This window comes from Arabidopsis lyrata (assembly GCF_000004255.2).
Source record: "Arabidopsis lyrata subsp. lyrata unplaced genomic scaffold ARALYscaffold_6, whole genome shotgun sequence".
Classification (NCBI taxonomy): domain Eukaryota; kingdom Viridiplantae; phylum Streptophyta; class Magnoliopsida; order Brassicales; family Brassicaceae; genus Arabidopsis; species Arabidopsis lyrata.
In genome coordinates this window covers 5,277,968-5,303,813 of record NW_003302550.1, presented here as the reverse complement: position 1 = coordinate 5,303,813, position 25,846 = coordinate 5,277,968, and the positions used below count along the sequence as shown (strand labels likewise).

Sequence of the window (25,846 nt, the reverse complement as noted above, 5' to 3'; positions counted from 1 at the left end):
AGTTTAGTTTTGAATTATCAAAACTAACTAATTATAAAAATCAATGCATTGAATATAATACAAAATATTTTTATATTGAATATCGTATATATTTTTTTAATTATATAATATTATAAATGATTCAATAACATAATTTTCTAAATATTAAAAAACTAAAAAAAATTTTTTTTTGAATATTTATGTTGGTCAACGCCGGTCAAACTGGTCAATACCGGATTCCGGCGAAAAATGTATCGGAAAAAAATGTTTATGATGTTGGCAACTTGACTACATATAGTTCGTATATGTGGGCATGCGATACATATAGTTTGTGTAATTAGAGATACATTTTTAAACTTTGCATGTGTGGCCTTGTCTTCGCGGATACTTCGTGTAGCCAGCCATCTTTTTTCCTTTTTTTTTATGAATATACTCCCTCCGTTCTTTTATAAATGATATTTTAGAAAAATGCATATAGACTAAAAAATTATTTAGTTTTTGTTTATTTCTAAACTAAAACATCATTTATTATCTAATCAACCAATAAAAAATTATCAACAGAATATAAATCGTCAAAACCAATAAACAAGTAATTAATTTTGTATTGAAAATTGAAAATATCATCTATTTAAAAACAAAATTAGAAGCTTAAAACATCACTGATAAAAGAACGGAGAAAGTATGTCAGTAATATGTGAAAATGATAGTGAAACATGAATTTGGGGATTCGAGTCGTGCTTATTATATGAGGGAGAGGGAAAAAAGAATTGTATGCCTCTAGACTCTAGTTTTGACAAGGCTTCTCGAACCACGACAATGTTTTCTACTACAATGTTCAAGTATTCAATACGTTACATTGTAGAAAACAATGCATATATACAGTTATAAGGACGGATAAGGAGAGTGAATCATGTGAAATGGCCAATGGGCACGCAATATATCATATATATCTGCTCCATTATCCCTCTAAGTGCTTTCCCCCTCGTGTTGTGGGGATTGGAATTTGTGGTTAGTGTTCTTCACTAAGTAACGCAACTATCTTTCCTTTTCCTTATATATAATCCATCTATCGAATACACTTATATGTTTTTTTTGAATAATTATTATTTATATAAAAAAGATAGCAAATGATCAGGGGCGGAGGCATGTGCAATGGAGGGGGGTCAACTGACCCCAACAAAATTTAAATACCTTTAATGTTTTTTGAAAAATTGTAAGATTGACCCCATTGAAAATTTTACTCTGACCCCTTTAAATCTAACTTAAACATAAGCTTTACTTAAAAACAAAACTCAAAACCTATATTCTCTAGCTAAAATATACTTGATTTTTCTAAATTGAACTCAAACTCATAAAAAACAGTCATTCAAACCATGTAAATCTTTGTAAATTTAGGCTTTTAATTATAAAAATAGTCGCTTACGAAATATATTTTTAGTGTTTATTTTTGTTTTTATAATTTTGACCCCAATAAAAATTTGTTCTAGCTCCGCCACTGCAAATGATTATGAATCACTTGGTTTCGTGATTCCATTTTCTGGAGCGGGTGAGCTTATTTTATCAATATTTCAAATTCATCAGTATATTTTATAGTCTTAAAAGAGTTTTACTTTATATAATTGAATAGGCATATGCCCCTTGGCTAAGGCAAGACTTATCAATCTTATTATAATTAATATTGACAACTCAAACCACCACCAAAAGAAGAAATTATAGAACTCTGAGTAATTTGATAACCCATCTGAAATATCCAAAGCAAGTCAATGATTTCCATACAATTGAAAGAACAAAATATATCTTATGTATATAAATTCAATCACCAGCTTGATAATTAATTGTGTATGGACCATGCTCTCTGCATACACACAGACCAGTGAGACAACAATATCCATATATATATATGTACATAGTATGTGAGATAGAAAATCAAGAACCGGCAACCAAAATAACTTATATATAAATTAAGCAGTTTAATTATTAAAACTAATTCATGTAAATATGAGATAAAAAAATAAAATAAAAATCAATGTCAAGGGGTCCGTGAAGATGACAGTGTGCTGTAAGTTCCTCCAATCCCGTTGTCAACCCTCCTGTTTGTATAGATCACATGAAATTTTCTTTATTACTAAAAAATAAAAATAAATAAATGATCGATTTCGTCCAAATATATGTTATCTTTAAAATAACAAAAGGCGTGACGTTATTGTCGGTATAATAATATTCACTATATATCGACACTACAAGTTACCTCTATATTGAAACCAAGGATTAACAAAACATATTTACATTTAAATAGTATATCATGGTTATTAAGGATATCTTCGTCGCTGCTGTTATTAAATAAAACGATAACTTCCACTCTTTTAGTTTTACTTGAATACTATAACATTTATAGTCTTGTACTACCCGTCATGTTCTACGATCCAATATGATAATGAGATTCACAAGAATAAGGTGTATATATCATTTTACCTCTACATGATGTTGTTCTTGGTTTATTTTGCGATATAATCTCTTTATTTTAGTTTTAGACCTGATATTTTCATCTGAAACAATACTATCAAAAGTTAGTTTTAATTTTACGATTCAGTAGTAATTACGATGGATATTAACTTTTCAATTACAAACAGTCTGTCCAATATTTATACGTTGTTGATGCTGAGATCCAACAAAGTATTTATAATAGATTTTAGGGCAAAACGTAGAATATCTTACTATCACTTCTACTCATTTGATTGATATCAGTTTAAAGAGTATACTCATTACTGCTGCAGTAAAAAATCATCGATCAAACCCGATACTAATATTTACTTACATATGTTTTCTTTACATTGTTGCATGATGAGGGGCATTTTGGTTAATATATGACAGAAGTGGATGAAGGGAATAAAAGAGGGAAGGGTCCTACATGCTTCCAAAACAACAGCCTCACACGTCGGATTAAAGTCTCAGTGAGACACAAAATGCAATGCAACCAAACCAATCTCTATATACGATCTCCTTCTCTCCCCGATTTCCCAAATCTTCTTTGTCTCAAATTTTCTAATCACATTCAATGAATGGTCCCTTTCCTAAATGACAAAAATACCCTCCAATATATTCAACGACCTATTTTATTCTCAAAATAGTCATCTAAATCTATTCGAATGATTGATTTAAAAACATTTTCTAATATATTTTACACAGAGAATAAAAAAGTCTCTAGTGATTGAGTCTCAGAGACTCAATCTAATTATCTAATCGCCAACCATTTCCGTTTTCCTCAAATGATTCTGTAAAATAGGTAATTTGGGGTTAAATTTGAAAAACTGAAAATATTGAATCTCAAAAAGATGATAGAAGTCAAAATATATTGCTTACCCTCCTATATTGTTACCTTTATCTATTTTTACAGTAAGAAAAGAATGAAATTTAGGGAAAAATATATAGATGAGAGATTCCCACAAGCAAAAAGAAAAAGCAGGCACACGCACCCCACTTGCGACTTAGTCATCAATGGTCTAAATTGAGAAATATCAAATAAGGGTTTCGTAAGTTATATTGCGGCTCCGATTTTTTTTTTTTTTCTTACACTTTTAAATAAAATTTCCTCCAATTTTTAATATTTTAAATATCTTATGTAGTTTAGGCATGCCGTATAGTAATAAATGTGGTAATATGAGAAATCGTGTGATAGCGTCAACGGAGTTTGCGTGGGGATGTTGGAGAGAAAGTTAGAAACGTCAAAGGATGCAACTATAACTACATGATTTTGAATCCAACAAATATGCTTAATAGTTACTTGATTTTTGGTTTTATGGTTTCGTCCTCAATCCATTTTTCTAATAGTTGTGGCCTTGTGCTTGAGGGTTCGATCTCTTTTTTCTACGTTTGGGGTTAAAATTTGACTTTCTTTTATGTGAAATCCGAAAATTATGGTTTTGTATTTATTGGATCTGTTTACTTACGAACTTTTTTTTTTGTTTTGTTTGAACTTACTTACGAACTATTATATTTTATTTATTTGTACATAGTTTTTGATGTGCAACAAAAATCACAAAATATAAACTTTTTTTTGGAATTTAATAAGAAATAGCTGCAAAATATTATATAACATTTTATTAAATGTTTTATTAATTAAAAATGCTATCAATTTTCGGTCATTTTGTTTTCAAAATCTAGTTATGCATTTTTTTTTTTTGTACACCAATCTAGTTATGCATTTAAGTAGATGGATTTATATGTAGAAAATTGTGATAATTTCCAAAATATTTGTAAAAAGACATATACGTAACGTAAGACATCATTGTAGATTGTTTCATATAAAACTACAACAGTTTTCTTTTAAGTATATTTTAACGCAATATTTAGCTATGCTTTAAAATTCTTATTGTAATCCAAAAGCAATAAAACCACGTTTCCATAGATACTTTGGTATTTATGGAAAGCAAGAAATGATAAAGTCTTTAATAATGTGAATCAAAGTCCACCTGAAATTTTAAGATTAGCAGAAAATGAAGAGCAAACGGCAGTTAGCTCATGTGGAAATATCGGATGACGCTTTAGACCCGGAAGTGGGGAATACCCACTTTCACTCCAGAATTGACAATCCAGAATGGGTTTCGGTGTTTTGTAGATGGGTCCTGGAAAGAGACTGATCGTTTTTTCGGGTTAGAATGGTTCTGTTCTAGCCCTACTGATGGCACGCAAGATATAGGAGCTGCTAATCTTCGAAGAAGCTTTAACCTCACTTCACACAGAGGTCGAAGCGTTAATTTGGACGATGAGATGTATGATCGGCCAAGACAAGAGAGAAATAGCCTTCCTGACAGACTGCTCCGACCTGGTGAAGATGGTGTCTTCTCTGCACGAGTGGCCAGCGTTTGCAGCATACCTAGAGGCGATTCAGAGTGACAAAGAAGAGTTCGACGTTTTCTCTTTATCTTTATTTTCTCGAATTGCGAATGTGAAAACAGAAAAGCTGGCTCGAACTGTTCATACACAGCCGCATCTTAACACTTATGTAAACAACTTTCCTAAATATTGGCTTGTTTGAGGCAATCTAATATACCTTGTTAAAAAAAATATATATCCAAAAGCACTAAAACTGATCAACAAACAAGTATTTAACAACAAACTTCACTGCTAGTTATGAACCGGTTTTGAAACTGCATTGTTATATGGATCTTATGATTGCTTAATAGAAATCTACTATAATGGTAAATTAAAGTAGAAATCTAAATATATATATCTTATGTTGAACATTTCCAAAGAACGACTATGGAAAACTACAAAAAAACGCCAGAAATGATTTATTATGCAATCTCAAAGTTTCAATTTCTGTGGATATATTCAAAAAAGAATTGAAGACTTACCCACATAAAACTTTGATTTTTTTTTTTAATTGTCTATATATACTGTATAAGAAATCTAGCTTACAAACACATGCTATACGTACGAAATTCAATCGTTCCATGAATCTACAAAATACGTATATGATATAAAAAAAAACTCTTGGTGTTTTAGCGAATTAACCACTAGACCTTTAAACTATACTATAAGTCTATAACAAACAATACGTCTTAATTAATAAATATATTTTATATTATCTCCTAAAACTATACTACTATAACTTTTCAAAGGCGCGATGATGATCGTATAAATTTAATTGCCGGCCCAGTTGGAAGGTTTCCTACTTTGTTCAGAAATCCAACTAAAAGAATAAATATGTAATGATTTCTCAACCCTGCATAAAATCACGTACAAGCAATCATATGCCATTTATGACCAATCCAATATAACGGCTACGGTTTATCTAAGTGTTCAAGTTATAACCATGTGAATTGTTCGAAGAGAAAATTAGGAGAAATGACAATATATAAGGTAATGATCATATGATTTCTACGTACAATAATATTTTAAAACATTTCCAAATACAATAACATTTTTATTTAATTAAAAGTTGATAGTGTAAAAAAATTGATACTCTTCAACATCTTTTTTTTTTTTCGTGTGCATGCTAAGTTATTTGTGCTATCTCTTATATTTCTTGTATCTCATCAATACAAGAAATCTAAAAATAGTATCTCTTATATTTCTTTTCTTGCATCTCATCAAAATAAGAAATGTAAAAAATAGTTTTTTTTTTTTTTTTTTTTAATCATAGACTTAGATATATAGTCAATTAATGATTTGTAATAGTATCGTATCACAATCCAAATTCAAATTTACGGGATGAAAAAAAAGATGAAAAAAAAATAAAAAAAAATTCAAATTTACGTAATGCAATTTTTTTTATAAAGTACATCCTATATACACATTTTATTTTTTTTTGTGCTCAGATTAAAGCATTTAGTTTCTAGAAACAAAAAATAAATGGTTATCTGTCGACAAATGAAATAAACAAAGTGAAAATTCAAAGTCATCACTCCTAATCGATAACGAAGTTGACTACAAATTATTATCTATATTTAATGTATTTAAGGAGGCGCTAGGTTTTGCTTTTATTCTATCTATATGATATCAGTTTCTTCATTTTGAAGCTACACTTTGTCAACCTCAAAGTTGCATACCTCCTTTGATAAAGAAACTTTTATTTAAAAAGTTACAGTTAAATACATATATTCTAATTTCTAAGTTGTCAAATGCTTTTCTAGCAAGAAAAAAGGAAAAGTCTTCAAGTACTTTTAAATCTCTCTTTAATTTTCCTGGATTTGTATGCTTTCAAATTAAATTTTATAGACCAAAATTATAGTATAAAACTATAAATGAGAGGATAGGAGTGTAGTATAATGTCAGAACATGTGATTGTCATATGGGCTAACCAAAAATAAATGTATTCACAAGAATGTATTACTATTCAGGACAACTTTTAATGCTTTTACAGAATATTATTGTTTCCGCAATCTTTTTTAGAGACTTGGGTACGAAAAAAATTCAAATTATTTTACTTACAATCATTTCATTGGCTATACGAAACCTAAAAATACACAGCAAGGTACTGCAGCTGCTTATGACATATATGTGAGCTTGGAAGTTGAAGAAAACCCACAAAAAGAAAGACGAATCCTTTTAGGTGAAGAAACCTGAAGAATGAAGTTTCTTTTCTTTTCTTAATTACTTTTGAAATATGTTTTCATTGATTACTTTTGAAATATGTTTTCATTGATTGGCTTTTTATGGCATGTGACTGACCAACTTATAAAAAGATGTTTTTTTTTTTTTTTCTATTCTCTCACGTGTGATGCTACTAATCCGTGTGCTAACTTTCTCTTCTTTTTTTTTCGGGAAAGAGAAAATACTTGTGCTTTTGAGAAGAAAAAAAAAGTTGTTTCCTTGATGCTTATTCCAAACTTCAAACACACAAATTCCAGCCAGTTAAAGGTTAGACTTTCATCTACATCTCTTTTTACTTTCTTTAATTTTTTTTCCCTCTCAAATCTCAAAAAGAAAAAATTACACTAGAGATGATCTTTATTCTCATTAGTGATTAAATCTCGGTTAGCATCAAGTATTGTTTGGTTTTAGTTCAGTTTGGTCTGCTTCGACTGAAGAGAAATTTGCAGAATAAGACCAATACTTGTTTCTTTTTTTGTTTTGTTTATTTAGTTTGTCGTTACTTAAATTTGATTTATTTAGTTCTCGTTTGGATTGGCTTGCTTCGGTTTGAGAGTCAAATGACCACACTAACAATTAATCTTCCTTTCGGTTTGGTCCATTTTGGTTTGGATTTGATATTATGTTTTGAGTAAACAATGCGAACACCAAAAACAAAAACAAAAAACACTTTAGGAGAAATGTGTAAGTGTGATTTAGCCTGGGCCTATTTGAGGACTTCGGTTAAGTATGGGTTAATGATTCAAAATTGAGAATACTTTAGGTGTTAGGCCCATTACGACTTATTGGGCTCTCTCTCTGTGATAATAGACGCGAAGCTGCAAACGCGTATTATATAATTTTTTTTTGGTAGGAACGCGTATTATATATTTTTTTTTGTTTTTGCTAAGAATGTAAATATCATATAAAATGAAGATTTAGGTATTATATAATTTATGAAAGAGAAATGTATACCAAAATTTGTTTTTTTCCTTTTTCTTTCTAATCGAGTCGAATATTTGAATTGATGATACATGAATTAAAAATGTAGTTTGGTCTAGACGTATTTTACTATGACAATAACTACACAAATTTGATGTTAAATAAAATTTTACAGTCTCACCAAAAAAAAAAAAAAATTATAGTAGGATACCGAAAGATCTCTTAACATATTGGAGCTCATTAGTAATTTAGTATTATATCCAAGAATGATACATAATCACCAGTTGACTTGAACTCTTTATTAATTATAAAAACTCTTGAATACGGAAACTGCTAAACTCAAAACTCAAGAGAACTTAGAAAGCCGATAAGTTGCTAAGATAACGGACGAAAAGGATGAAGCAATCGAATGATACAGTACACACCACTTTGCCAGGCAGGTCTGATATTTTCTTAGTAAGATATTTGAAAATAGATGTCACGTGAATACTTCCACAAACAAGCACCGAAACATATGATTTTACCCAAAACGAGATTTAAGTCATATGGATTTAACCCATACATAACCTTTCGTTCTATGGGTTATTTTTTGTTTGCTGGAAAGTTTGATATCTTCTGTCTTTGAACATTTTATGTTACAATTACAAATGGGTAGAAATCTAACTATTTGTCTAAGTGACTTGCCCAAGCTGTCATTAATTTATACAATTTTGTTTGTGTATAATTAACTATTTTAGTGACGATGCCGTGTTCCTAATCCGTTTTAAGGTGGTCCAAGTTAATGCAATAACTATAAGGTTAAGAAAATTAATGTTTCTTGTTTGAGGTGTTTTGGATCCAATAAGCTAGTTTTCTCTTATCGATAATACACATTTATATATTAATTCGACGACACTAAGGGCATGTTCTTTTGGACGTCGCGCAACACCTTCCAGCGGCACAAAATCATACTGAAGTTATTAGTTTTTTTTTTCTCTTTCCATGTCACTCAAGTTTTGTTCATGGTATATGTTGTCGCCGGTATCACTTATTTTTCCAGCGACTGAGTAAACCAACACCAACGTCTCTTTTTCTTGTTTTTCATAAGATGCTTTGTCGCTAGATGAAAATGAAATTAAAAAACAAAGGATCTTTTGTTGGTCGCCGAAGGTGTCGCGCGATCACAGAAGAACAGGGCCTAACTTGGGGAAACAATGCAGCCAGCTCATCATTTCAAAACAATTTGAAATGATAACTATAAAGTTTATGTGGTCCATGTGTCTTATGTCTTATGGGTTTAGATGTCGTCTCACAATCCTTGCCTTATCGCCACGCCAATCATTCATTTAGATGTACCCTCGGAAATTTGTGATTGATCAAGTCGAAGATGGCTACCACTCTGCCTATCCCGAATTTAGAATGCCTTCCGACTAAGTGTCAGGGGGTAGTCAGGCCGCCTGCATTTCTAACTACCAGGTAAACCAATTGGACCAAAGTCCAACTGACAGACTTCCCACAATAATGTTGATAACAGCAGGAGGAAGGAATCGAACTATGGGGAGGAGGGAGTTGCACCCATCCACCTTGGGCCCGCCAACCACTAGCCCACCATCATGTGGGCACAATATTATCATTCATGGATGGCTACTTTCATTTTTATTAATAATACAGTTAAAAAGTAAAATGATGAGATGAGACCACGAAATAAAACAAAATATGTGTGTTGACAAAAAATAATATGTGCAATGAAGTTTTCATTCAAAAAAAAAATATGTGCAATGAAGTTGACAAAAAACAGCTTACGTATGTTAAGATCATTCTCATTGGTTGGCAAAAAAAAAAAGATTAATTCTCATTACGTTGAAAGTATTAAGCCTAAAGGATCATCTTAGGAAGTCTTTATGACTGTGAGTATATAACTAAACAATACGCATTAGTAACTGTTACTACAAATTATCTAATGATTCCATTAATCGGTATGCTCAATAAATTGAACACAACAATTATTTAGTTGAAACCAAAAGTCCAAAAGTAAGGAAAACAAATACATTCACGAAAGATAACACACAATAAGAATAAAAGAGGCCCCGCGTTTTGCCACGTCACATAAAAGTCTAAAAAGCACAAACCTGCCATTGCCTTTACTTGAAAAGGAAAGTATGAGATGTGTAAACGTTCAATGCATCAATCTTCAAATTGTATTTTGGGTACTTTCTTCCACTTCTCTACCATATATACAAATACGTATTCCTTAAGTCATATAAATCGTCCACAACTACAAATACCAATCGTATCAACTAGCAACCAAATCTATTTGCCAATACATTGTACTCATTTTTTCATAGTATTATTATTCACTGCTAATTTTTTTTACCCATAAACGAATTAGGTTTGCCAAAAATGATTATGTAGTACATTTTTTTTAAATGATAATATAGTTTCATGCAGTAAAGATAATTTACTACAATTTCATTACTGTCTAGTAAATTTATTAAAAAATTATCTTACGGTGACATATAACATGTACTGCCTAGATAAAATGCAACAAAACAAAAATATTTATGTGTTACCAAAAATAAAGAAGATTAAAGTGCAATGTAAAGTGATGATATAGGCAAGTTACAAATAACTAACCGATTGATCTTTCTCTTTCCTTTTCCTTATAAATACTTAAAAATTGGTAGCTTCGCGCATATTTTTTAGGGGTGGATCACACTATATGCAAAAGAATATATATTAATATTATGTATATAGTATATATAGTAAGAAAATGATAATGCAAAATATATTTTTGGCTATTTTCAATCAAGAAAAGGTACAATCACTTGCAAACACAGACAAACTGAAAAAACAACACAATGTTCTAATGAACGCTCTTTAAAAAAAAAATTCACGTTTTCTTCTTCTATCATTTTTTCTCTTATTTTCTCTAGAGAAATAGTGAATATATAGAATAGGTTTTTTTAAAACGAGAAAAAACAAATTTATTTATTAACACAGAAAACATAGAAATGGGGTAATTAAAGTGGAGAAATTTGTACTTCTAGGTGTATCCAGAAGACAATAATTATATGGCTACGTGTGGAATCTTCTGACTAATTGACCACATTTCTTTGTGTCTGAAACATACGAAATATGAATCAAGTTCTAATCAAACACTATAGCGCCCCACGTTTTTTGGGCCCTTAAAACTTTGAGTCATTAATTCTGTTTCTGCATGTATAGTCATTTCCCTATTTGACTTGAGCGTGACCGGTGGCAGATCTAAGAAAGAAAATTGTATGGGGCACCATTCATATTTAACTGATAAAATTTTTTTTTTTTTTTTTTGTCATCTGAATTTTATTGATAAACCAAGGAAGGATACAAGATGAAATACATATGCCGGCGGACTATACGAATGTCCCCAGAAACATTAGCCCAAACAAGGGAAACAAAGCCCTAAAGTACAGGGAAACTGATTCAAGCCAAAAGTAAAGGCAAAATTCTAAAGAATAAAACTACGACAAAGAGAGAAAGCAATCTAAGTACTATAATTGAACAAAGGCACGAGAGACTCTCACAATGCTTCCCTAAAGAACCTGTAAACGCCGGTAGCACCAATAAGACCGGATTGACCTCACACCGAAGACAAACCAGTAGCATACCGACAGGGAGGAAAGCAAGAACCCAACGCGACCAAAGACACAAATACAACTACCAACACTCCTCACCAGCCAATCGGAGAAAGCAAGAAACCCTAGGTTCAAGGCAAAAACCTTGAAATCGACCGGAGACAAACCACGAGAGATCAACAATTCTTACACGCGGACACTCGTCGAACCAAATTCAGCCACCTACAGACTTAAAAATGACGACGTCCTCGCAAGAGAAGAACTAGAGAACGATTCCACTGCTTCGACTAGAACCTAACTCCAAAACTTCCAAAAGAAACTCAAAGATAGGCTAGTAGGTGACTCAGCAACAAAATCCCATCAAGATGGCTCACACCGAGAACGAACCAAGAGAAAACCGCAACCACTAACCAGCAAGAGGACTCGAAGGAGAGGTAGAACAAAGATCCAATTTTAAACCCACGAACATAGCCATCACCATCGAAAAGAGCCTCACAAACCATAACGAACCTAAAAGTAGCAACCTAAATTGATTCCATCTAACCCATAGCAACAGAAGGCAAGCTTACCCGACGAGAGAACTGACAAGACCACGGCCATTGATTCGTGAACCACCAAAACTCAAGATCCACCAGGATCCCAAAATTTCGCCCATTCTTCTATGAACAGAGCACCCGCCAGATCCACAGATCTCGGACACCCAACAACAACTCTCAGAGGAGAAGCTGGCCACCGACAAAGCCAAACAGCCTCGCCGAGAAGATCCACAGTTTTTGTCAAGTGAAGCCCCTCTCCATAGATAACCATGAGCTAAACGAATTGCAGAAACAACTAACAACATCAAAAGCAAACTAAAGGCCCCTCTCACAGCAGCGGCGAAGAGCGCCGGCCACCGGAGAGGGCGAGAGAAGAACTGGTTTTGTTGGGTGGCGGCTATAAAATTTTCTTTTAAGTAATTAAAAATATGGGAAAGAAATAATAAAATGAAAAAGCAGCAAAAAAGGCTTCGAACCCTGCACCTTAGATAGTATATAGGGCACTCCTTCCAAATCAGCTAAAGGAAATTCACAAGATAAGTTGATCAGTTAAATATTTATTAAGAATCAGTGTGGGGCACGTGCCCCACCTCCTGTGGCTCTAGATCCGCCCCTGCGTGACTCTCCATCTTGATTTCATTTTAACAATATATAGATTTTTTTTTTGGATAATTAATGAATATAATTTCTTGTAGTCAAAATTATTATTTCATGCAAATAAAATCGCATGAAAGAAAATAAGAAATACTAGAAACTCCACGAAAATAGTAGCAAGTAGCAGAGAGATCACCCGTATCCAATGGGAAACAAAAGTATTGAAAAGATTCGAATATCATCGTATATGAAAGTACAATATCGCCGAAACCCAATATGAAAGAAAAGAGACGTGCCAAAGGCTGCATGGATACATCAAAAGCACATTCCATACGATTGAGACTAGGAAAATTGCTATTTCCAGAAAAAGAAAAAAGAGTATTTTTCCATGCAAACCTCTAACAACAAAACCTTCTAAAAGTCATGGATACTTGTAAAAAGACTATTTCTAGTCGGATATCTCAGATAGATTGTGTATCGCTATATATATAAATCAGACATACGTTTTTTCCATAAAACAAAATTGAGAAATAACAATACAACAAAATTGGCATATCTTTTTTTGTGTGTGACAATTTTGTGATCAATATATAAACGCATATTTGGCCTATTTTACCTATCGGTTTTTAATGCTTCTCCAAAAAAAAAAATCTTATTAAGCATAAATGTAAAATATGCTTGTTGTTTTGTAAAAAAATGCCGATTCTATTGTCTAAGTCAGTCTAACTTTGCTTGTTACCATTGTACTTACTTCCCAAAAAACATAAATTTTACGCAAGTTTAGGAATCAAAGAGTACATATTTTAACTTCAACCTGGTTCGAACTATCACATATTGGTTTACTTGTGATTTCTATTGAAAATTTGCAACCACACATATATTTTTTCACGTATGGTAATTGCAATTTATAGTTATTTTTATTACATATGTCCATAAAAGGATGGTCTCCAATAAGAGGTCGTTATCAAATGTAGGAACCTGAGTATGGGTCTGTTTGATTGATTCTATTAAGAGGGATGATTAATGGATGAAAACATTGAAAAGGACAAAAGGAGTTTTAGGAGATATATATAATCGTTCTTCAATCATTACCAAATTACATTAGCCTTCTTCAACCTTTAATATTTGCTTTCATATATCATCATTTACTTTCATTGCCTCCGTATTTAATTAATTGGACCATAGTTTATTTATATGAACGACACATTCTCAAAATATCTTGAGTTCTTGACCCATCCTTGAGGCAGAAGACCGATTCGTTTAAGGAACATCCGTTTGATTAAATTAATTTCATGTACTTATCATTTATGGTTATAAATATGTGTCCACTAACTTCAGCGGCTATGTTTGTAATTTTTCATCAAAATATGTTGTTTGGTTACTGATAAATTAATTAATAACGTAGACGGCAAAAGAACGCGTACTCTATAGTACATGCAAGTTTGTCTAAATACATGTACTAGCTAGAAAATTTGATCTTAGAACATGTTGTCTAACAAATTAAGAAATCTCTTTCTCGAATGTTATTGTTTGTTTTTATGTATGATTGAAATTTATCTAGAAGTGATCCACGTACGTAATATGAGGATTCGTATTTATATTTTTTGTCATAAACAGTTTAGCACTTTGGCCATATGTGATTATAAGAGTTATATCAACCATGTCATTACATTTATTTTAATTATCACAATGGTGTAATTATTCTTATAAATATGTATAATTGAAATAATTTATTTGAGTAATTATTTTGAACAATGAGTCATTTGCCTCATCTCCATCCAATGTTCATAGTTTAATACATACAAAATTTCTGGTATTATGACTAATATAGATTCAATAGACCGATCATAATGATATAGTAGTGTTTATTTGGTAAACATTAATCAATTCGCTAACAAATCATAGATAGGTATCTATCACTGAAAGCTATATGTAGCATAGCTAGATAAATGTATGTGTGTGTAAAGCTAGATTCGTATAACCGATTGAAATCAGAAAACGATAGGATCGGGGGAGGTTTAATTTCACCCACATGATTGTCATTTTTCCTTTATGTGGTAGCAACATACACAAATTTATATGCATACATCATATATCAACGTGGGTCACCTAGCTGCCTAAATTATTGGGGTTTGATCAGCCGATGTTAGTTATATTTTCCATATAATTCATTTAGAACATAATCCACTAAAAAACGAAAAATCATTTCATATATGGGTTACAGAAATTGTTTTTTTCTTTAAGAAACAATATTAAAGATGAACAAATTAACATCTTCTCATACATAGAGATGAGCATATGTTAAGCGAAAGAGGAAATCAAATCTTCTCTAACTTACAAAATGAAAGTAAGCGGTAAATAATTAAACATCATTTTAAGAAAATATTTATCTTTGAACTATATATTTTTTTTGATACATATGAAAATATTGATTTATATATTTTGACAAAACTTTCATCATGAACAGACGATCAAAACTAATCTAGACTTTGTAAATTTTAAAGCTTAAACCTGAAAACACACAAAGAACTAATGTTAATAACTTTGATAGAACAGATCAAACACATCTGCATGCACATCAAAACATCATTAAATGTTCTGAAAATAAATAACATCAACACAATAACATGCATCCACATTAACTATTATAAACTAATTAGCAGTAACAATTACATCTACGTATTAGTAAAAAAATGTCCTTTTCATATTAATAAATTAATATAATAAGTGAACAAAAATACATTTTATATTTCTATTGGTCTTTTGAAATACTTCCATTTAATTTTCCAATTTACAAATAGATATAAATTGAGAAGTTAATAACAAATGTAAAATTTAAAACTGAAGCTTTTAGGAAAACTTAAAATTTCTATTCGATAAAATATGTCAAAATATAATCCATAAATTGATATGTGTTGCAATCTTGCTAGTGAATTATAAATATATAATGGTCATGACTCATGACTATACATAGATATATTTCTAGTAAATAACATAGAGAAGTTAGGGGAATGTGAAATGCGAATTCGCAAACACCGCATGGGATCGTACGATGAACCAAAAATATATTAGGCACAAGATAAACCAAAAATTGCTTCAATAATAATTAGAGATGGAAAAAGTAAGGTGGAGTAGAACCACAAAAGTGGCACCTATCATATTTTAAAATATTTTGGACCAAATACAAGAAAGAGAGAGAGAAACAAATACTCACGAATAAGAACAAGAAGGATTTAACAAACCCATGATCATTGTTATCATTAGCCTACCACGTCACTCCTCTTTTGTCCATTTCTTCCCACTTTTAATAATCTGTTTTAACTTACCCTCGAAAAATGGAGAATTGTTTCGTAATTTTCTCAACTTTTTTTCCAAAATATTCAGATTCCTTTCATCATAACTATTGAAACAAACGTAACAAAAAAAAAATGTATATTCAACCAACCTCTGAGTAGTGATGGATATTAGACCATGATTAATGGCAGGTTCTTAAGAAAATCTTAAGTTGGATCTTAACAATAAATGATTAAAATTAAATCTCAATTAAGCTATTATTGCTAAGAGAGTTTCTTAGCTAAGCAACAAAAACATAGTTAAGATCCATATTTTATAAATATATTACTTAAATATTCGTAAGATTTATTTCTAAGACACTATAGATAATCATGCTCTTACTGCATTAGACATTTACCAAAAATGATAGATACATGCATCCTTATTCACAAAATTTAACGAAAAAACAAAGTTTATAAACATTAGAAAACTAAATAGACTAATTGTTGTCTCAAATTTTATATATACTAATATAAGAATACGATCGAGTCCTGAAAATAGGGATTAAAACAGGAGGAGAAGAGGCAGAAACAGAAAATACTCTAAAGACACGAAACCAAAGAGAGGGTGTTGCCTAGTCAGCATCTGATGACGTGGCTATAAGTGGAAGCGTTTGGAGAGGTCACGTGATTTGCACAAAATTTTCATTTTCATGCTAATTATTATTGTATTGTTAATTACGACTCTCTCTCGTAACGCATCATTTTTTTCGTTTAATACCTTAATTTATTCTCACGCGCGACGCTCCATTCCGACGCGTGGAGTTTTTGCTCAAAACATGCATGATTTTTAACGTTTTCTTTTGTACAAGGGAAAAAAAAACGTGTACTTCTAGACAGGAGAGAAATGAGAAATCTGATCAGGAGATGTGAATGGTTTTATTTCTACTTTGGTTAATCATTTGAAAATGCCAATAATTTTATAGAGAACGGCGTCAATTTTCTGCGAATAAATATCTTTACTACTTTACTAGTAGTTCTACTTTTTTTGTGTACCTATAAATGCGTTGGTTTAATATAGTCATCACACGTAGATTTCTAGCTATGTTAGATCTTTAATCATTCTCACCTAGACTCCTTTAAATGAAACTAATTCCACCCCTCATTTAAGTCATATATAATTAATATTTTAAGATAGTATAGACAAAACAACTAAATTCATTGTAAACATATTTGAAAATATTAGCTAATGATTAAATCTACAATTCAAGTAAATTGTTATAAATGATGTCTATATTTATTGTGTGCATTGAATAGATATGTGTGATACTTTAGGTCGTCCAATTCATATGTAATTTAAACCAAAAAAAGAGAGAAATATAAAGAATAAATAAAACGTACAAATAATCGTAATGTAATCTAGTGATGAATTCCTCTATATTGGTTGATGTTGGGTAGACTTTTGGTCACCATGATAGTCATCTATCTTCTATAAAGTACAAAACTATGGTACTAAATGTGATTTTTGAAAGCTAATTAAAAAGAAGGCGTGAAGAAAATGAAATCGTAAAAGAGGACGCGCGTGTGAGATGCGAGTGGGGGAAGAAAGAAGTAAGATTGAGTGAATGATAAAATGCAAACGCCACCTACTAATATCTCCACTTGTCATGCAACCAGGCTGAGTTCGTTTTCCTTTTCGATTCTTATTTTTTGGTTTTTTAGTCTACTCAACACGTTACACGCTTCAAATAACTCTAAATTAAAATCAATATATTTTGACTACAATGGTTATTTTGGAGCTATATATAAACCACCTGAGCCTCCTCAGTTTCCTCCATGAAATAAAAAGAACCATCTTCTAGTGAGAGAGAGAGAGAGATCAGCTTTAGGGTTAAAAAAAAAAAAAAAAACTGAGACCCTATAGAAATCCCCAAGCGAGAAAAGCTTCTCAATCGCTAGAGAAAATGGGAGTCATGATCAATCACCATTTGCTCGCTTTTATCTTCGGCATCTTAGGTAATGATAAAAAAAGCCAAATCCTAGTTTTTCATCATCTCTTCTCTTTACTATTATTCTTATTTTTCACTACTTGTTAGCATATTTTATACTATATAATAAGGAATTTGCAACAGCAACTATAATGTTGCAACTTTGCATCTAAGCTTCAGATTTCTAAAAATATAAAAAACTAAAATGTGTAGGGTTCCATTGTATTACTAGCTATAAGAGTTTAATTAAACAAAAGTCCTAAGAAATGAATTAAAATTCTGGAGAGTTCACCATGACTCACCTAACAAGTTTCAAGTTTTTTCTTCATTAACTAAAATAAGTCATTTGGGATCATAAAGGATCTTCTAATTCTTTAGTTAAAGCCCAAACTACCAAAAAAATAATCAATACGTAAGCTATTAATTAAATTGAAATCGTCACGCATTGTTGTCTATGTTATATCATACTCAATACGTGTATAGTGGTTAATGCACAATTTAATTCCCCGCTGAGGTTGGTTAGAGAACTCGTACTGATTCATGTACTTGTGTTTCAACAAACCTAGAAGCCTCTTAATTATACAATTGACTCATTTTTTTGTCTTTCTTTTGTGATGAAATTACAGGAAACGTGATATCCTTCCTTGTATTCCTCGCTCCAGTGTAAGTAGTTTCGATTTCTTAACTTTCGTTTATTTTATTTTTTTGTTAATTTTGAGAATGATTCTGATGATTTTGTTTTCAAAATATTCAGGCCAACTTTTTATAGAATATACAAGAAAAAATCGACGGAAAGTTTCCAGTCGCTACCGTACCAAGTGTCGCTATTTAGCTGCATGCTATGGCTCTACTACGCATTGATTAAGAAAGACGCTTTTCTCCTAATTACCATAAACTCCTTCGGCTGCGTCGTGGAGACTCTCTACATCGCCATGTTCTTCGCTTACGCCACCAAGGACAAAAGGGTAAATTTATTTCCCTTTCCTCCTCCTTAATTCCGCTATGTAATTAAAATACCAATATTAAATGAATAATATACGTCTTGGCAGATATCGGCTTTGAAGTTGTTCATAGCGATGAACGTTGCCTTCTTCTCGTTGATTCTAATGGTTACACATTTCGTGGTTGAAACTCCCACCCTCCAAGTCTCTGTCCTCGGCTGGATTTGCGTTGCCATTTCTGTTTCTGTTTTCGCTGCCCCTCTAATGATCGTGGTAAGCTAGCGTTACATATCTATTTAATTTAATTTGTAAATTTATTTCTAAAACATTATGTTTTGGAATAAAATGTTAAATTTAAATTCTTTGTTGTGAAAAGGCTCGTGTGATAAAGACAAAGAGTGTGGAGTTCATGCCCTTCACGCTTTCTTTCTTCCTCACTATAAGCGCCGTTATGTGGTTCGCTTATGGTTTATTCCTCAACGACATATGCATAGCGGTAAGCATTTGTTTTTTAATTGTCTAAATTTTTCATATTTTTGGCAAAAAAAATAATAGAGGTTACTGACTTTTTTTGGTTGTTGTTTTTTGTAGATTCCAAACGTGGTGGGATTCGTACTAGGGCTGTTGCAAATGGTTTTATACGGAGTTTATAGGAACTCAAATGAGAAACCAGAGATGGAAAAGAAGATTAATTCGTCAGAACAACAACTTAAGAGTATTGTCGTGATGAGTCCGTTAGGTGTGTCGGAAGTGCACCCAGTTGTGACGGAATCGGTGGACCCACTCTCTGACGCCGTTCATCATGAGGATCTGTCCAAAGCTACTAAAGTGGAGGAGCCGTCAATTGAAAACGGCAAATGCCACGTGGAGACTACTCGTTCTGAAACTGTTTGAAGTGTCAATCTACGTGAAGCAAAATATATTTCTCTCTCTCTTTTGCTCTTTTGCTCTCTTTCTCTCGGCTCGTCGGGCCGGCCAAAGGAAGAAATTAAATTGTATTATCGGCGGGGTGGTTTGTTAAAGTTCCATTTTTGTTTCGTATCTTATTGATGATGTACTACTACTTGCATAAAGTTTTGTGTTTATTTGAATATATTATCTTTGTGTAAGTTGTAACTGGTGCTCATTTGGTATAGTAAGCCTCAGTAGCTTGATTACTCATACTAATAAGCTGGTTGACCACCTTTTTATGATTTGTCTTTAAGATGTCGCCGTCAATTAGATAACGAATGGTCTTGTACCATTGACGACATACTGTTTTAACGATTTGGAGATTTTTAACAAATATTTATGAGTCGGAAGAAAAAGTTTGTGATCTAAATTGTCCCCATCAAGTATATACAGCTAATTCTAATTTTCAAGAAAAAAGTACGAAAAATCTTCACCGTCCAGTTTTGGAAACAAATACAAAATATGTCAAGACGTCCCAATGCTCTGATGAAAATGTATTGCTAGCAAATCTTTAATATAAAGGTGGAACGTTCGTACACTTCCAAGCAAAATCACATCATCAATAGAGTGGCAATCACTATAGTATTTGCTCATAAAAAAAAAATGGATTAGTAAGAATATACAATATTTCTTAGTTATCTAAAAATATTATTATCATCCTATGATTAAATTACCCCAAAATAATTTAACATAATTATAAATAACTCGTATACTCGAAAACAAAAAGAAATATTTATTAATTAACTTACATTTAAAATGGTAACGACCGAATCCGACAAAAAAATCATATTGTAGCGAATTTTGACAAATTAGCATGGCGGTGTATGATAGGTTATAATTAATTAACTTATAAAAATTAGTGTCTCTAGATGGAAAAAAGACAGAGAATACTTTTAGTTGACTAAATTTTTTCTTGCTAAAAAAGTCTAGAATTTAGGATTTTCTAGATCCTCCGAGTATTTAGAGTTAAAAAATGTCGTTCACCAAAAATAAAACATACGGGAAATTTCGAAATGCATTTCAATAGAGTACACATAACACAGTACACTATACTGTCAATAGTAAAAAAGATGTCCCGACAAAAACTTGATAAGACCAACCAAAATCTTACAATCTGAATAAGCCATCCTTAAAATAATTGTCAGATTGCGAGGGCATGTGACCCACGTTGTCCGAAACTTCGCGACTGTGGACATTAGCCACACCACAGAACCACATGAAAGAGTCTAGAAACACTTAATATTGGATCTTTGCAATTCAATCTTCTATCAGACGTAAACATCGCCACATGTGACGCATCATTAAACATTATCTTATCTGTCAAAATCCCAAATCAAAATAGAAAGACTACAAAATTTACATGAATGATCTTCACAACTCTCCAGAATCTCAATTAGAGAGTTTTGGTTATTAACCTTTTGCCCATATTGCAACATCACATATATAATGTACAGCAACTCGTGGTCCCAATGTTTTTGTTTGTTTTCTATGTTTGACAATAAATGAGAGTCTGAGAAATAAGAACAAAAAAGGGTCAAGACCCAAACCGGTTCTACCCGGTACTGTTGCTCTCTGAAGTGCCCTGCTCGCTCTGTCTTCGTTTCTCCCTCAAACTCTCTCCCCACATTTTAGCCTCAGCAACAGCACGCTCCCTATTGATATCTCGGTTCAATATCCGACCTGTCTCTCTCGGCGAATCTTCTTTCTCGGAACCTTCTAGGTCGAATTTACTTCCCGAGCCACCTCCATCGTCGTTTCTTGTTATTAACCTCGCCCCTCTTTCATCTCGGTTTCTCTTACTGTCATCTTTGCTTGGATCATAACCTTGGTTTGCAAGATAAGAGAGTGCAGTGACAACATCTGCTATGAGAGGACGTGTAGCCGCCTGCTCTTGGATGCACATTGAAGCCACGGCTAAAGCTTGGTAGAGTGCACGCGTTGGAAACCGCCCCTTTAACCTTGGGTCAGCTAGTTTTATGAACTTTCGCCTGTCGTTGAACAATGGGCGAGCCTGTTAACACCAAAATGTTAACAATTAAAACCAAAGATTCTCACAAATTTTCGCATACGAGAATGAAAAACTGAATGTCAAATCAAGTGGAAGATGATGGCGAGTTGATTTACCCAAGCCACCAGGTTCTGCTCTCCATGAGGCATCTCGCTGTCTATAGCTTTACGACCAGTAATGAGCTCGAGAAAAACCACACCAAAACTGTATACATCTGATTTTACTGTCAATTGTCCCGTCATTGCGTACTCGGGAGCACAATAACCATAAGTTCCCATAACTCTAGTGGAGACATGAGATTTGTCTCCCGTTGGTCCAAGTTTAGCAAGCCCAAAATCAGAAAGCTTTGGGTGGAAACCCTCATCCAGTAAAATGTTTGATGACTTAAAATCTCTATAAATAACCGGAGGGTTTGCCTTATCATGTAGAAATTCCAATCCTTTCGCCGCACCAGCAGCTATTTTCATTCTCATGTTCCAATCTAAGGCCTCCTTATCCGGTGGAAGATCTGGGGCAGAAGAGAATCCCGAAAGGAAAATATAAAAAATTTATGTGTTAGAGGCTGCCAAAAGAAAAACCAGCAACTACTACTTCTCAACTTAAGTCTACATGTATAATATATAGGTAATGATTATAACAAATAAAAAAATGCATGAAGAATCTGCTAAAGTTAGGGTTGACATTGACTAAGATAAGAAAGAATCTTTGGGCTGATGGTGACTAAGATCAGAAAGAATCTCTGAGGTCTAAAATGGTAAGAGACTAGAAAAGCGCTGGCGAGAGAGATTTACCGTGGAGGTGATCTTCCAATGATCCTAACGGCATAAACTCGTAGACTAAGAGGCGTTGATCTCCATCAGCACAGTAACCAATAAGGTTGACTAAGTTGGGATGATGAAGAAGACTGAGCATAAGAACCTCTACCAGAAATTCTCTGTTACCTTGTAGACCATTCCTGTCCAGTTGTTTAACAGCAACAACCTGAGAATGATTAAGAAAAATAGATCAGAGGTACAACATCAATGTAATGCAAGATCATCAAGCTAAACAACTGATCTGTAACACACACGGGCAAAAGACCAAGAGTAAAAACAAAAAATGTAAAATTGTTCACCAAGTATGCAAAATTCATGTCAACATATTTAAAAAAGTCAGTCATATATTTAACACTGTAATATAGCCTTGTACAACTGGAGGATGGCGAGCAGCATCTTGCACATTCATTTCCTATCAAATTCATCATTCAAGAAAAATGTTGAAAGCTAAGAGAACATCAAGATCTTACGCTCCACTCACTTCACTTCACTTCACAAAGAGCATTCTTGAATTTTTCACATGAATTAAGAAAAAATTTCAAGCGTATGTCTTGTCATTTACCAAGACAACACTTTCTTCTTTCTTTCAAAACTACATTTAAAACTATAAAATTGGAATTCTCTTCAAAATTTAGCATTCGAAACGTATAAACAAAACTCCTTATGAAACAAAAACATCCTAAAATGACACTGATTAGAGTATATGAAGCAAAATCTCCCACTAAAATTCAATAACAACAATGTTAGAGACAGATATGTGATGTAATTTCCTTAAAATCAAACAAAACAAAAAAATACCTGACCGGTGCTGTCAAGCCTTCCTTTGTAGACACGTCCAAATCCACCTTCGCCTAAGAAAGTGTCAGGATGAAAGTTCATAGTTGCAGCAGCAAGCTCGCGAAAAGCAAATGTATGAGCAGCAATTTGTCCAAGCCCATCCCTTGGAAGCAGTAGCTCCCTTTTTGATCCTCCATTGGTCTTTGAGCTAAGCTTCTCCCCACCTGCAACGTCATGATCAAGCCCAATCAATTTACCGAACACATCCATTCACAGTCTTCTCATACCAACTTAAACTCCAAAAACAAATCATCATAAAAGCATAAAACTTGTATCAATGTCTTCAAGCCACAATTCCCAAATAACCAAATCTAAGATCTTAATCCTGATTCAGTAGGATCATGTGATCCTGATCCTCACAAGGTCCAATTTCTTTTCAACACACAAAATTTACTCCGAAGACAAGCTTGGGACTTCCCAATCAGATCAAAACAAGTGAAATTGAAGCAAAGAATCACACTTTCCCTTCATCTTTCACCAAGAAACTCGAATACAGTTGAATCAGAACATGCCCAATAGCTTAAAAACTTATCACAAACTCACATAACCAAAGTAACAGTGATTGAGATCAAGTCTTGTCAGCTTAATCAGGATCAGATAACCAGATCTTGTGGGCATGTAACCAAAGTGGATTAAAACATTAAAAAAAAAAAACACAAATGAGTAAATCAAAACCTGAAGGAAGTCCAGAAATGTTATTGGATACTGTCGGTTGTGATTGTTTCTTCTGTCCATTAGATTCAACAACTGGATTCAGCTTCTCGTCATCATCACTCGAATCAAAACACGAGAAACAACCCATCTCCTCCACTCAATTTTCCCAATAATCAAAAACTACAAAAGAAAAACTTCAATCCTACTGGGAAACCAATGAACAGGAACGATTGGATAAATATAAAAAAGCGAAACTTTTGCTACACCCAGAAAGAAAGAAGGAGAATTGAGATTCTGGGTACCAATAAAAAAACCAACTTTGTTCAGATTCCAACTCTGGTAAAAAAACGAATTGGAGTTGAGAGAGAAAGAGAGAAAGAGAAGAGAGAGAGAAAGATGAAGCAGCTTCTTTTGTCGTCCACGAGTGTTCACACTAGTGTATTACCAATTGCGAATTAACAATGACGCGTTGCGGAAACTCTCAGTAAATCCTCCTTCATTCAACACTTTTCTCGTTGACGAGATTATCTTCTATACAAGCAAGTTTACTTCTTTTCTTTTTTTGTTAATTTAAGCAAAAAATCTTCTTTCTGCTGTCAAAAAAACAAAATAAGCAAAAATTCTTTCTTTCTTTATTACTTATTTTCCTGAAAAAAAGATGGCTGGCTACACGAAGTATCCGCGAAGACATGGCCACACATGCAAAGTTTAATAATGGATCATAAACTACATGAATATGTATCGCATGCCAACATATACGAACTATATATAGTCATGTCGCCAACATCACGAACATTTTTTTCCGGTACACTTTTCGCCGGAATCCGGCATTGACCAGTTTGACCAACATAAATATTAAAAAAAAAAATTTTAGTTTTTTAATATTTAGAAAATTATGTTATTGAATCATTTATAAAAATGGAATAATTTAAAAAAAATGGCCAATATCTAAAATAAAAATATTTGGAAAAAAAATCCAAGCCATGGATTTTTATAATTAGTTAGTTTCAATAATTTCAAAACTAAACTAAAAAAAAAAAAAACCAATTAGGTAAAATAATTATAAATAGAAAGTTTTCTAAATACTCTCTAGTCGAAATTTATTTTATAATATGTTGTTAATTTTTTTATATTATTAAAAGAATTTTTCGTAATAATTTTAGATACAAAAATTAACAACATATTATACAAAAAACTTTAGACTAGAGAGTATAGAAAATTTCATATTTATAATTATTTTACCTAATTGGCTTTTATTTTATTTTTAGTTTAGCTTTGAAATTATCAAAACTAACTAATTATAAAAATCAATGCATTGAATATATATACAAAATATTTTTATATTGAATATTGTATATATTTTTTTAATTATATAATATTATAAATGATTCAATAACATAATTTTCTAAATATTAAAAGACTAAATTTTTTTTTTTTTTTGAATATTCATGTTGGTCAACGACGGTCAACGCGGATCAAACTGGTCAATGCCGGATTCCAGCGAAAAGTGTACCAGAAAAAAAATGTTCGTGATGTTGGCGACATGACTACATATAGTTCGTATATGTGGGCATGCGATATATATAGTTCATGTAGTTTAGAATCTAGTATTAAACTTTGCATGTATGGTCATGTCTTCGCGGATACTTCGTGTAGCCAGCC

The 25,846-nt window shown here is 32.4% G+C and overlaps 2 protein-coding genes and 1 long non-coding RNA gene across 3 annotated transcripts; 2 read left to right on the top strand and 1 right to left on the bottom strand.

Moving 5' to 3' along the window:
• Positions 1–6,277: 6,277 nt before the first annotated feature.
• On the top strand, positions 6,278–7,343 carry LOC110227816. Its single transcript, XR_002331503.1, has 2 exons — positions 6,278–7,033; positions 7,251–7,343. It is a non-coding gene; the product is annotated as an uncharacterized LOC110227816 (long non-coding RNA).
• A 10,435-nt stretch (positions 7,344–17,778) lies between these two features.
• On the top strand, positions 17,779–20,086 carry LOC9307620 (bidirectional sugar transporter SWEET15). The gene is made up of 6 exons (XM_021023083.1): positions 17,779–18,006; positions 18,605–18,641; positions 18,733–18,943; positions 19,028–19,192; positions 19,296–19,415; positions 19,511–20,086. The coding sequence occupies exons 1-6, from the start codon at positions 17,955–17,957 to the stop codon at positions 19,811–19,813; spliced, it is 888 nt and encodes a 295-aa protein (XP_020878742.1). The 5' UTR covers positions 17,779–17,954; the 3' UTR covers positions 19,814–20,086.
• A 1,052-nt stretch (positions 20,087–21,138) lies between these two features.
• Positions 21,139–24,738, bottom strand: LOC9309670 (serine/threonine-protein kinase PBS1). The gene is made up of 5 exons (XM_002871503.2): positions 24,206–24,738; positions 23,492–23,694; positions 22,670–22,859; positions 21,995–22,386; positions 21,139–21,881 (listed from the first exon to the last, which is right to left on the bottom strand). Exons 1-5 carry the CDS (start codon positions 24,330–24,332, stop codon positions 21,423–21,425), a joined length of 1,371 nt encoding a protein of 456 aa, XP_002871549.1. The 5' UTR covers positions 24,333–24,738; the 3' UTR covers positions 21,139–21,422.
• Between the last annotated feature and the right edge of the window lie 1,108 nt (positions 24,739–25,846).